This window comes from Corticium candelabrum, chromosome 2 (genome assembly GCF_963422355.1).
Source record: "Corticium candelabrum chromosome 2, ooCorCand1.1, whole genome shotgun sequence".
Lineage (NCBI taxonomy): Eukaryota > Metazoa > Porifera > Homoscleromorpha > Homosclerophorida > Plakinidae > Corticium > Corticium candelabrum.
Genome location: NC_085086.1, coordinates 1,067,118 through 1,079,244, shown reverse-complemented (window position 1 = coordinate 1,079,244; position 12,127 = coordinate 1,067,118). Strand labels below are relative to the sequence as shown.

Below are 12,127 nucleotides of genomic sequence, written 5' to 3'. Positions count from 1 at the left end.
ATGCCAATCACACTTTCCCGGTAATGACGAACGTCCATGCTTTGGAGGTAAAATAAAATTTGGCAGTGGTTTTGCAGTGTGATTGATCAGTTCTTCCAACTATGCAACCTTCGCTGGTAAGGCTAGCACCTAAGAGACAATTTCTTCACAAGATAATGTATACGTATGTTCGTTGTAGTACACTACGAGAACTCAGCAGCAGCTAGCAGCGCCTTAGGAACCTTGTTTTGGTTGAGGGGAAATACCTGGGTGTGGCATTAAACAAAAATTAGACTAAAAATGTTATTAATTAATCAGACATGTGCATGCATGTAACACAGCAAAAGAAAACAGTAAACTAACAAGAACACTATAGTATGTCACGTCAGTCTAGGTCTTACATATGTCTCCCACGTCTATTCTTAATTCTTGCATAAATGCAGGTCAGTTAGAAGCTTTCTAGAGTTTATATTAGCCTGAACTACTAATGATTTCTCAATCACACCTAAAAAGTGGAGCCTTCAGTACCACGGCGGTTCCTACGACTATATGAAACTCACATGAAGAAAGAAAATGCGACACTGATAATTACATTTCCAGCACTGCATGACCGTTTGACTCTACTTTTACTTCTTAAATCTATATCTTCCATCAGTCTATGGGATATGACTACGTCACACACACGAAAAATGAAAAAAATGAAACCATGAAACCACGACAACCTGAATACATCCCGTTTTCATGTTCGTGTGTTTGGTTTCTCGTCAGATATAGCTAGGGCTTCTAGTTTCCCCCTTTGCTAGACTACGCAAATCAGAACAACACGTTCAGTCCGTTATGAAGACAGCGGTTTTTAGTCATATAAGGAACAGCAACATTTGCTCCACTTGTTTCCAGAAGTGCACCAGTCATAGCCGGCACCATAGCTAGCGCACGTTCCCGTGCAGCAGTAATCCCAGCTGGAGCTCGTATAGCACCAAGCATAAGCTTCTCCATGGTAACCACATGTATGATTACTTCGACACGCATTGTTTGGAGCTGTAACCCCTGGTCTTGGCAGTTTATCGCGCTTGCAATACTGCCACTTGTTTGAAATTCCAGTAGTGCACCAGTCATAGTCAAAGTTTTTTTCTTGCATATTGCACTCTGTTGTACAACAATAATCCCAGGAGGAGTCTGTGTAGCACCACGCGTAGTCGTTGCCGTGATAGCCACATGTGCTATCGCTTCTACAAGGTGTCAGGTTGTAGGTGTGACGTGGGTACGGCATTGTCTCCATTTTGCAGTAGTTCCATTTTGTACCGGATGTACACCAGTCATAACTGCTGCCATGACTAGCGCAGTCTCCTGTACAGCAGTAGTCCCAGCTGTTATCCGTGGTGTAGCACCATGCATACGCGTAATTGTGGTATCCACAGGGTGAGTCACTTTTGCATGTTTTGCCTAAAGAACTTCGATAAGTGGCCTTAAGATCTCTGTGGCAGTATTGCCACTTGGAGTTTGTACCGGTCGTGCACCAATCGCATAGGCGCAGGAAGCACGGGGGCCCGGGGGCACGTGCCCCCCCACTTTTTGACATGTCTGTTCTGAACATAATCGCTACTGGTCTTGGGATTTTCCTGATGTCTTCGAGAACAAAAGCAACTGGTAACTGGTAACGCCCACACAAGACCGCCAATGAAGGTGCCCCCCCAGTCGAAAGTTGCTTCCTACGCCTATGAATCGTAGTCAGACCCATAGGAGTCACATTCTGTTGTACAACAGTATCCCCAATTGTTGCTGGTATCAGTGTAGCACCATGCATAGTCATAACCGTGGTATCCACAGGAATCGCCTGATCTACAGCTTTTGCCATCCACCGTACGGGAAGGATAAGGAAAGGTTGTCACTTTGCAGTAATCCCACTTGTCACCTGCCTGACACCAGTCGTACACTTTGGCGTCGTGGTTCCCACAAGAACCGGAACAACAGTAGTCCCACCCTCCCGATTGTTTGTAACACCATGTGTAGTCATAATTGTGATAACCACATGTATTATTAGCTGCACATTGCTCTCCTTCGGCTGTGTGGGAAATATCGGCATGTTCTTCACCACAGCATGGATCTTCTCGTTGGATGAAGCTAACAGTGCAGTTGTATTGAGCACTGACTGATGCCGAGCTCTTACCAACTTTCCTAGCTCTACGTATACTTCTCGGAGACATTTTTTCTGTGTTCTGATCGTGTCTTGGATACGCTGTCTCTTCCAATAAAACATGAAACCTCTTCTTCTGTCCTACAGGCATCACATAACGCTTTTGGTTCAAAATCTCATTGTTTTGTTTGTCTCTAGTTTCTTTGCTCACGGGGTGACTTCCTGTTACTTGTTGAATCCATCCATTGAACCGTTCAGTTATACGAAGAAACAATGAATTTAGACTGCGTTCCCCACTGATGATTGTGAGCCGCTCAACTTGTCCTTCCAACCACAGCCCATTACAAAAGTCAGACACGAACTCTCCACTATGAACGGTACTATTCACAAGGTGAGGATATTCAAGACTTTGTGGTGGTCGAATGTGAAATAACAAAATACCTACAACTTGCAGCACCCGCACTATGTTCGCTCGATCATCAGCAGTAAGGGCAGGAGTGAGTCTTGTCCCTGCTGTTGTACGGCCAACATACAAAGGTACGTTCAGGTTGCTAAACGCTGCAACATTTCTGAAGTCATTGACAATGGCGTCTGCACAGGCGGGACATGGGTGAATCCACGTATAGAGAATGACGTACCTGAGCGAATCGTTGGGGTGGTTGTTTACGAACTGGTTGTACAGAGCGTTCATGTCACCATATCCGCCCGAATTGCGGTTACCTCTCATCGTTTGGATCTCGGCGTGCGTTCTGCAGTTATCGTTAGGTTGGAAGTTAGGTTCAGCATAGCGATAGTTGATGCCTTCGTTGTTGGTCGCTAGTAGAGCTCTGACTTGATCCTCTGTTCTGGCGCTTTCTGGTACAAAGAGAAGAACTGCAAATTGGGTTCCGCTGGTGCCGTTTCGTTGAAACATTGAGATGATCATCTCCATCACTCTGCACACAAACCATCTAGGCGGTGGAGTTTGCTGGAGAGGCTGTTGTGAAGGCTGTTGTAGGTCCTGCTGTGATTGGTGTTCTAATGCTCCACACTGGACCAGACAAAACGTAAAGACAATCGTAGTTGTAGCGAAAACGACGCCTTTCCAATTCATCCCTCGCGAAATGTAACGTCTTCACTTATTGTCGAGCAGCTGCCTTGTTCCCGCTAGCTATCGCTACAGAAGGTGAAATCTAGGCGGTAACGAGCTGTGACATAATGTGTGAGACGCTACTACGAATAGAAAATGAGCTCTTTGTATTATCAAGCTGGATAGGTGTAAAGTCGACGGACGTTCACGCCCTAGCTGAAGCAGGTTGGCGAAAGTAAAGAAACTGACGGATTTATCAACTTAAATAAATGAAAACTGCTACTGGAACAAAGATACGTTGTCACAATTATTAACGGTAGATGGAAAGTCGTAACATGTATAGAATACGGCCAATACTAGATTTTGATTTAATACAGTGGCGTATTCACATGTTCACGAGCGGGGGCTGTCCCTTGGATGTCATCAGCAAAACTACCTCGCTTGCCAGACCAGGCAGATTCGCAAACGTCACAGGCACAGAAATATAAATTCTTAAACTGATCGACGGGGCTTCAGCTTTCTACGTCAGTAAAAGACGTGATTGTATATCGACACCAGATTGCTATTAACCGCAAGTACATGCATTATCAAATCCAATATGACTTGTGAACCAATCTACCAGCCAGTCATTTGTGGTCCGTTAATTGCAGGTATAATTATGCCACGTGGCCTAAAATGGCACAAAACCTTTTGATTTCTTATTTGAAGAGAAATCTTTTGGTAAGAACTAGGCTATATGGATATATGTATGTATGTATACACACACACACACACACACACACACACACACACACACACACACACACACACACACACACACACACACACACACACACACACACATATACATATATAGCTATATAACGTAGGCCTCTTTCTGCATGAGGTTGTGTTCTAGATTGCTGATGCAGCTGTGGAATGTGCAGAAACCGTGGATCCAGGCAGGTGCGTTAGTTTTTTAGAAGGTCGTCTAGCCTCTCCAAGCATATCCATGGCTTCAAGAGGACGGTTCCTCCGGTTTCCTAATAGAGAACGCGTCAAAAATAAAGAAATGCTCGCTGATAAGACGAGAAAGTGTGTATAAAGTTGATTAATTATTTAGAAAGCGTTTTTGATTGAAGCCTTAGGTATTTGGAAGAAACTCTAATTCCGAACGCGGGAGTGAGCGCGTCCACATTGGAGTCCGAGGGCAACCGTGTCCCTAATTATATTAATTAATTGCCGTCGCATGACACATTAGCTATACAGTAGTTAAGGCCGGTCACTTGACGTAAGACCGACAATCCTGCTAGGCAACGGCGTATGTTGCCGCCCAGTAGTTCGTGATTAAATAATTGTCCCGTCATGTGATGTCGGTGGACGTGAATCACGCTGACTAGACAAAGGTTTGCACTGCAGTGCTTCTTAATTGATTAATTTGTTACAACACGTTGATTATGCGATAACGTTATCCTGGCGCTTAATTTGTTCGGTAATTTGTATTGTTGCATCACCTGCATATATGTGTGCACAAGATGGTGTACTTTGCGGATTCCTTGTACCAAGGTTGTGGCAGTTCCCCAAGAAAAAATCGCGGATTTTCACTCGGAAAAATTAACGAGAACAGAGAAGACATTTATTATCTTAACTTCTAGTCATACTGCTAGTACTTATGGATGTGCTTTACACTACTACTGTCTGTTCGCCATAAGCGTGAACTCGGAAGTGAGTAATGAAGTAGAGGTCACACCAGGTGTGCACATTGGAGCACTAAGAGCTGCCCCAGTTGGACCATGTTATACCAATTATCTTAAATGGTTCCAGTTGCTGATCCGTTGGTCTTACCAGATAATTGGATAATAGCCATTGCTCCACCCGTTTGTGTTTGATATGCACAAGTACTATCCTTCCGTTTCGTTTGTAGAAAGGGCTTAGATAATTTGATAAACAGAAATGCCAGACCTAGCGGTTTCTAATGATACCGAGATCATCGCGAAAGTCTACTAAACAGCAGAGATATTGATGAATTTCAAAGTTCACGCTTGTGGTGAACAGACAGTAGTTATGGTGCCCGATTAGCATGAATAAATCGTTTAATTAAACCAACAGTTGGTCATGGATGGAGAGCGATTGTTTAGTTGACTGCACTCTCCAAGTCACTTCCGAATTTAGGTACGACTTTCTATAGTAAACCGAGTTTACGAAAGCTATAGATACGGCTAACAGCGTGCAAGACTAACTAACTGTTATCCAGCGACTCAAAGAAATGCGAAATGTAAATTCAAAAAAATTATTGACCTGCTGCCAGGATTCTTCGTGGTTACTGGCAATATCGCCTCAAGGCTAGACTACGGTTTCCTCACACGCAAACTGTATAATAAGAGTAAGTTACAGCTGCCAAGATCAGTTGGTGTTCTACCAGCTTGCCTGGATGATGCTAAATATTTGGTGCGTTGCATCAATTGTCATTGTTTTCTATCATAACAACGTGGTCACGTCCGGCAATATTGTTGCAAGAGACGAGCCATCGGATGAAGAATTCTCGAGTGCGGACGACGTTCTTCGCAAGCTTTCGTTCAACTTTTCTTCGTCTGGTTGGACAACAAATGAGATCAATGACCAACTAATCACTTTTACGCTCCCTACGGAAAAGGACGAGGAAATGAAATCGTTTGTTCACAAGCTGTTTCCGGATTTCTCCTTTGACACGGTTACTTCCGTTATTGGCAATGAACCAGACATCTCATTTCAAGACTTACTTTTGGAAAACATGACCATCAATGCTGCAATCAAGGAAATCTCCATTGGTACACGTCTCACGGCGTCTGTTGTTGTTATTCGGGAACTTGTAGAAGTGCAAGATGTTACTCTAGTGCTTCGTATGCATTTCAAGTTTAGCATCGAACCTCCTACATTTCAGAGTCTCGAAATGGCGGCTAGGTGGCCTGTGGGAACAACAAATTTTGAATTTTATCTTTCTACAAGCGGGTCTGAAGTTTTGTGTTCAGCTAACTTGGAGAATCCAACGTCAAACATCTTGGAGGTAAAGAAGTTTATCGACTTGCTTGGACTATCATTTCTTCCCAGAGAAACCATCATCGACAATTCCAACTTAGAAAAACTGAAATTAAAATATGTTCAAGTAAATGGAAGTTACAAGAAAAACGGAAATTTTGAGCTTGCCTTTTCTGGGTTACCGTCACTCGGTGGTTGGCAAAGTTTGCATGAAGTCCGATTGGTGATTACTCGATACACCAAAGAAGAATTTACTCACACAGCAGTGACAACGGCACTCAAGTTCAACACGATCAAATTGTCAGACGCAATATACAAAGCGACTGGTGTTGACATAAGAGACGTACCTGCTCTAGGAACAACACAGCCCTCTAAGACTACAATCTTCATATCGACTGATGACGGTATGTCTGACATACACTTTGATTTGTCAGATAAAGATTATCAAAACACTACATCTAATAGGAATGGTATCACTGTGCAGTTTGGTCTAAGTTTCTCACAAGCCGAGGCTTCTACATTGTTTTTTGCTTATTTCTCTTTTGGAAAACTAATTTTCAAGCCTGCTGGCATACACAGTTCTTTGAACTTTGAAAAACTTATCTATCTATTTTTTTCTGACATTTCCGTGGATAGACAAAATTTACAGCTTCCTCCAGGGGTCTCAAGCATCCTCCATTTGCAAGTGTCTCATTTCAACGTGAGTACTACTACAGGCGTTAAAACCTTGTCTGTAAATTTGAAATTCAATGAACCCATTGACATATTGCCAGGGTACATTAGAATGCACAACACGTCACTGTACTTCAACACAACGTTTAGCAAACCGAGAAGAACAGCAGTCACTGCCGTTGGCGTATGCACAATTGGCTCCTACTTGGTGCAGTTTTCAATAGAACCGCTTCTTGCATTAGATGGAGTAGCAGCAGGATCAATTGTGAACAGTTTGCAGGGATATGTGGTAAGGGGATACACGAAGATCCTCAATATTCCAGACTTGTTATCGACACTTCACGCCGATTCTCATCTGAGTCAAGTGTCCTCTATCGGTCTTGACAAAATGAAGTTAACTAACGTCAAATTGATTGGAATGTACAACAAAAGTAACGCGTGGGCTCTCGGATTATCTGCAGTTCCATCCTTTAAGGGTTGGGACTCATTGGTGAGCAATCATGTTCTGATCACGGGTAACATTAAAGAACATACAGTACAGACAATGTTTACGCAATTGCTGCAGTTTAAATCATTGAAACTATCGCTTCTAATTAATAAAGCAGTTGGAGTCGACCTAAATGACGTGCCATTTCTGGGAACGTTGCAGGCGTCAAACGTTGAATTTGGCGTGTCAACTGGTGACGTTTCACCGCACCTGCCGCCTCAACTTCTCGATGGATCTATGGCAAGAATGGCAGACGTTCGTAAAGGCATGACTGTACAGGCGGATCTCAATTTAATGGAAGACGAGGATCCTCATAAGTTTCTCATTCGTTTGTCGCCGGATTGGATTAAAGTCAGCCCCAGAATCATAGGACGGTCATTCAATCTGCAAAGCTTACTAAAAGTTACTATTCCTGATTTGTCCATCGACAGCTTGTCGTTACCGCCTGAAATTGAAAACATTGCCATTGCAGAAGTGAGCAGTTTTGATATAAGGATAATGTCTGGAATAAAGAGTCTGCTTGTTAATCTAACGATACAAGATTCATTCGACATTATACCAGGATATTTAACAATCAATACTTCGTCTCTATTAATCAACACAACTTTCAACAAACCTAGAAAATCAACGTTTGCTATCAGTGGTACTTGCACTATAGGATCAAATTCGATAGACGTTTACCTCGAGCCGACGTCTAAATTGAACGTTGTGTCGACGAAAAGTTTGAAATGGCAAGGACTTACATATGTGCTGCGCGGGTATGCCAAAACAATTGACTTTGCATCTTTACTTACTAAACTGGATGTTAAATACGTTATGAATCAAATGTCAGCAATTGATTTTGACGACATGCAATTGGATGACATCAAACTGAGGGGATGGTATGTAAAAGATGAAACTGTAGTAATCGGTTTAACGGCAGATGCGTCCATTTCGGGTTGGCAATTCTTGTCAGACAGTCAAATTGTGCTCACTAGAAACCTCAACAGACAGAAAGCAAGGACGGTCTTAACGACTGCATTGCGGTTGGATTCGTTAAAGCTTTCAGATTTATCTGATGTAGACATCTCAAGTTACCCGTTTGTAGGATCTGTACTACTTTCTAATGTTAGGCTGTTTCTCTCAAGCTCTGACATTGAACTGAATCCTTTGCACAATCAGCTAATAAGCGGACGTCTCCAAAATGGTAATGAAATTCGCAAAGGTGTGACTATTGAGGCAGATTTACATCTTGATTCTATGCAAGCAACTCAAACTTACATGATACAATGGTCCAGAGGAATGATTAAATTTGATCGTTTCAATTTACTCAATACATTAAAACTGCGTGACCTTTTGAAAGTTACAATTCCTGATTTTCTAGCAGACGATTTGCAGTTGCCTTCGGAAGTGTCTAATGTCTTAGATTTACCAGTAATCCAATTTGGATTTAACACTCGTGATCAATCGTTGTTCGTGACGGTAACTATTGAAACGTCGTTAGTCATCATTCCAGAAATTCTTATCATCAAAGATTCATCACTTTCTATCAACACAACGTTAAGCAAACCTCGAAAAGTAGTTACAACAATTAACGGACTGTGGAAGATAGGATCGACGAGTGTGAATATTTCGATGAGCTCTACTTCTGCAAAAATTGGAAGTTCAAATGTTCCTGTAGTGCAAAACGAGTTTCACGGTTACGCAAAATCCATCAATATTAGAGAGATGCTCTCCGAGATTCGTACCGATTGTCTTCTTAGCAATGTGTCGAATATCGATTTCGATACAATGATATTGAATGATGTCAAAGTAATGGGAGTTTACAACAAAGGTAAAACGTGGGCTGTCGGATTTTCGGGAATGCCATCTATTGACGGTTGGGACTCTTTAGTGGGTGGTCATGTTATGATCACGGGTGAGACGGAAGGGGACAAGAAACAAACTATCGTTACAGTTGCGCTAAAGTTCGATTCTCTAAAACTCTCGATTCTAGCCAGAAAGGCTGCTGGCGTCGAATTTGGAACTGAGACAGTACAATACAAGGACTTGTCAAAAGTTGGACTCGTTGCTTCAACGGGCGACTTGAACCCAAACTTATTGCCTAAATTTCTGACTGGAGCTCTGCAAAAAATTAGTGATATTTGCAAAGGTTTGACTGTAGTGGCAGATCTGAGGATCTCGGGAGATGAGGCTCCTTATACGTTTCTCATTCGTTTGTCGCCGGAGTCGAACAAAGTCAGCTTCGTAAGCAAGGATCGGTCCTTCAATGTGCAAAGCTTACTTAAACTTACTATTTATGGATTGCACATGGACAACTTGCCGTTACCTCCCGGAAATACAAATATTCGCAGTCTGGAAGCGACTAGTTTTGATCTAAATTTTGAACTAAACACAAAATATAAAGTGCTGACTCTGGCTGTCAATTTAAAAGATCCACTCGACTTTATACCAGGATACGTAACAATCACTGATCCATCTCTGTTGATCAGAACATTCAAATATACTCATAGAAGATGGACAAATCCTCATAAGAGTCCTTTCAAAGTAACATTTGCTATTATAGGTACTTGGACAATAGGATCAAATTCAATGAGCGTTTACTTTGAGACAGAGACGGAGACTAGAGCCTATAGCGATATGAGTTTTGTGTTGAAGAAGCTAGTAGTGTTCAAAGAACTATTTGTACTACGTGGCAATGGTAACAAAATTGACTTTGTATCTTTCCTTGCCAAAATGGATGCTAGATCGTTAATGAATCAAATGTCAACAACCAATTTTGATGACGTGCAGATGAATAATGTCAAGCTGATGGGACGGTATGTGAAAAAAGATAAAACAGTAGTAATGGGTTTATCAGCAAAAGCATCCAGTTCGAGTTGGCAATTGTTATCAGGCGGTCAAGTTATACTCACGCGCTACCTCAGTGGACACAAAGCAAGCGCAGTCTTGACGACTGCATTCCATATGGATTCATCGTGGCTTTCAAATTTGACTCGTAGAATATCTGATGTTGACATTTCCTATTACCCGTTCATAGGAACGTTGAATCTTTTTAATGTTGCACTCCTTCTCTCAAGCGCTGACCTTGAACTGAATCCTTTGCCCAACCTACTTGGCGGACATCTCCAAAATTTTGAAGACATTCGTAAGGGTGTAACTGTTGTGGCAGATTTTGATAATGATACTGATAAAGATTCCCCTCATATTTATATGATACGATGGTCGAAAGAAATGATTAGATTTCATAGCTTAAAGCTACTCAATTCTCCTGAGTCGATGGAAATTACAATGCCTAATTTTAAACAATATTTTCAATTGCATATGTATAGGACAGTGTCTTGGTGGCCACCAGTTTCTGGTTTGCGGATGTTCGAGTTTGAATTTCACACTTGTGAGACATGCTTGTGCTTTACTGCGACTGTTGTACCATGGGACGTCATTCACTTCGATCTTTTAACTGGGATTGAAATCAGCAAGCTGTCTCTTTTTATCAATACAACGCTAAGCAAACCTAGAAAATTAGTTATCAAAGTCAACGGAACGTGGGCGCTTGGATCAATGATGGTGAATATGTCGATGAGCTTAGCTACTACAATTGATGGAAATTCTTTCGAATTTACAGAATTTAACTTTCACGGTTATGCAAACACCATCGATTTTATGGATATCTTGAGCATTATTGATAAAAATATTAGTATCCAAGGTATTGATCGTGAATTCTATGATAATCTTTCCAAATTGAAATTGCATGACGTCAAAGTGACAGTAATTTGCAATCAAAGATTAGAATTCTGTACTGTCGGATTTTTTGTAATCCCATCTACTGACGATGATTTCTCACTGTTTGACCCTCATTTAGCAATCCCATCTATCGACTCACTGGTGAGCATTCACTTTATGATCATGTTGAGCTATGAGCATCTGCCTATTCTTACAACGACGCTGCATTTCACTTCATTCAAACTCTCTCAGTTTGTCGAAAATATATGGATCGTCACAAAGGCGGATGTGCCAATAGTTGCAACTTTGCAGGCGTCAAATTGTGCTGTTGTCGCGTCAACGGATGACTTGTCCATAAACCTACCGCCTAATCTTCTGACTGGAGTTCTGAAAAAAATTGTTAATATTCGCAAAGGCTTTACTGTAGTGGCAGATCTAAAGATCTTGAAAGATGGAGGTCCTCATACGTTTATCATTCTTTTGTCGTCGAACTTGATCAGCTTCATAAGCACAGGACGGTCCCTCAACCTGCAAAGCTTACTAAAAGTTACTATTCCTGATTTGTCCATCGACAGCTTGTTGTTACCGCTTGAAATTGAAAACATTGGCATTGCAGAAGTGAGCAGTTTTGATATAAGGATAATGTCTGGAGTAAAGAGTCTGCTTGTTAATCTAACGATACAAGATTCATTCGACATTATACCAGGATATTTGACAATCAATACTTCGTCTCTATTAATCAACACAACTTTCAACAAACCTAGAAAATCAACTTTTGCTATCAGTGGTACTTGGACTATAGGATCAAATTCTATAGACGTTTACTTCGAGACGACGTCTAAATTGAACGTTGTGTCGACGAAAAGTTTGAAATGGCAAGGACTTACATATGTGCTGCACGGGCATGCCAAAACAATTGACTTTGCATCTTTACTTACTAAAATGGATGTTAAATACGTTATGAATCAAATGTCAACAATTGATTTTGACGACATGCAATTGGATGACATCAAACTGAGGGGATGGTATGTAAAAGATGAAACTGTAGTAATCGGCTTAACGGCCAATGCGTCCATTTCGGGTTGGCAAT

The 12,127-nt window shown here is 41.6% G+C and overlaps 1 protein-coding gene across 1 annotated transcript; it reads right to left on the bottom strand.

Annotated features, from left to right (window-relative positions):
• Positions 1-1,694: 1,694 nt before the first annotated feature.
• LOC134198288 (uncharacterized) lies at positions 1,695-3,908 on the bottom strand. Its single transcript, XM_062667653.1, has one exon. It carries the CDS (start codon positions 3,204-3,206, stop codon positions 1,695-1,697), a length of 1,512 nt encoding a protein of 503 aa, XP_062523637.1. The 5' UTR covers positions 3,207-3,908.
• Between the last annotated feature and the right edge of the window lie 8,219 nt (positions 3,909-12,127).

Excerpts from the sequence above, each read along its gene's own strand:
- LOC134198288 (XM_062667653.1), bottom strand. The coding sequence starts at position 3,206 with ATGAATTGGAAAGGCGTCGTTTTCGCTACAACTACGATTGTCTTTACG.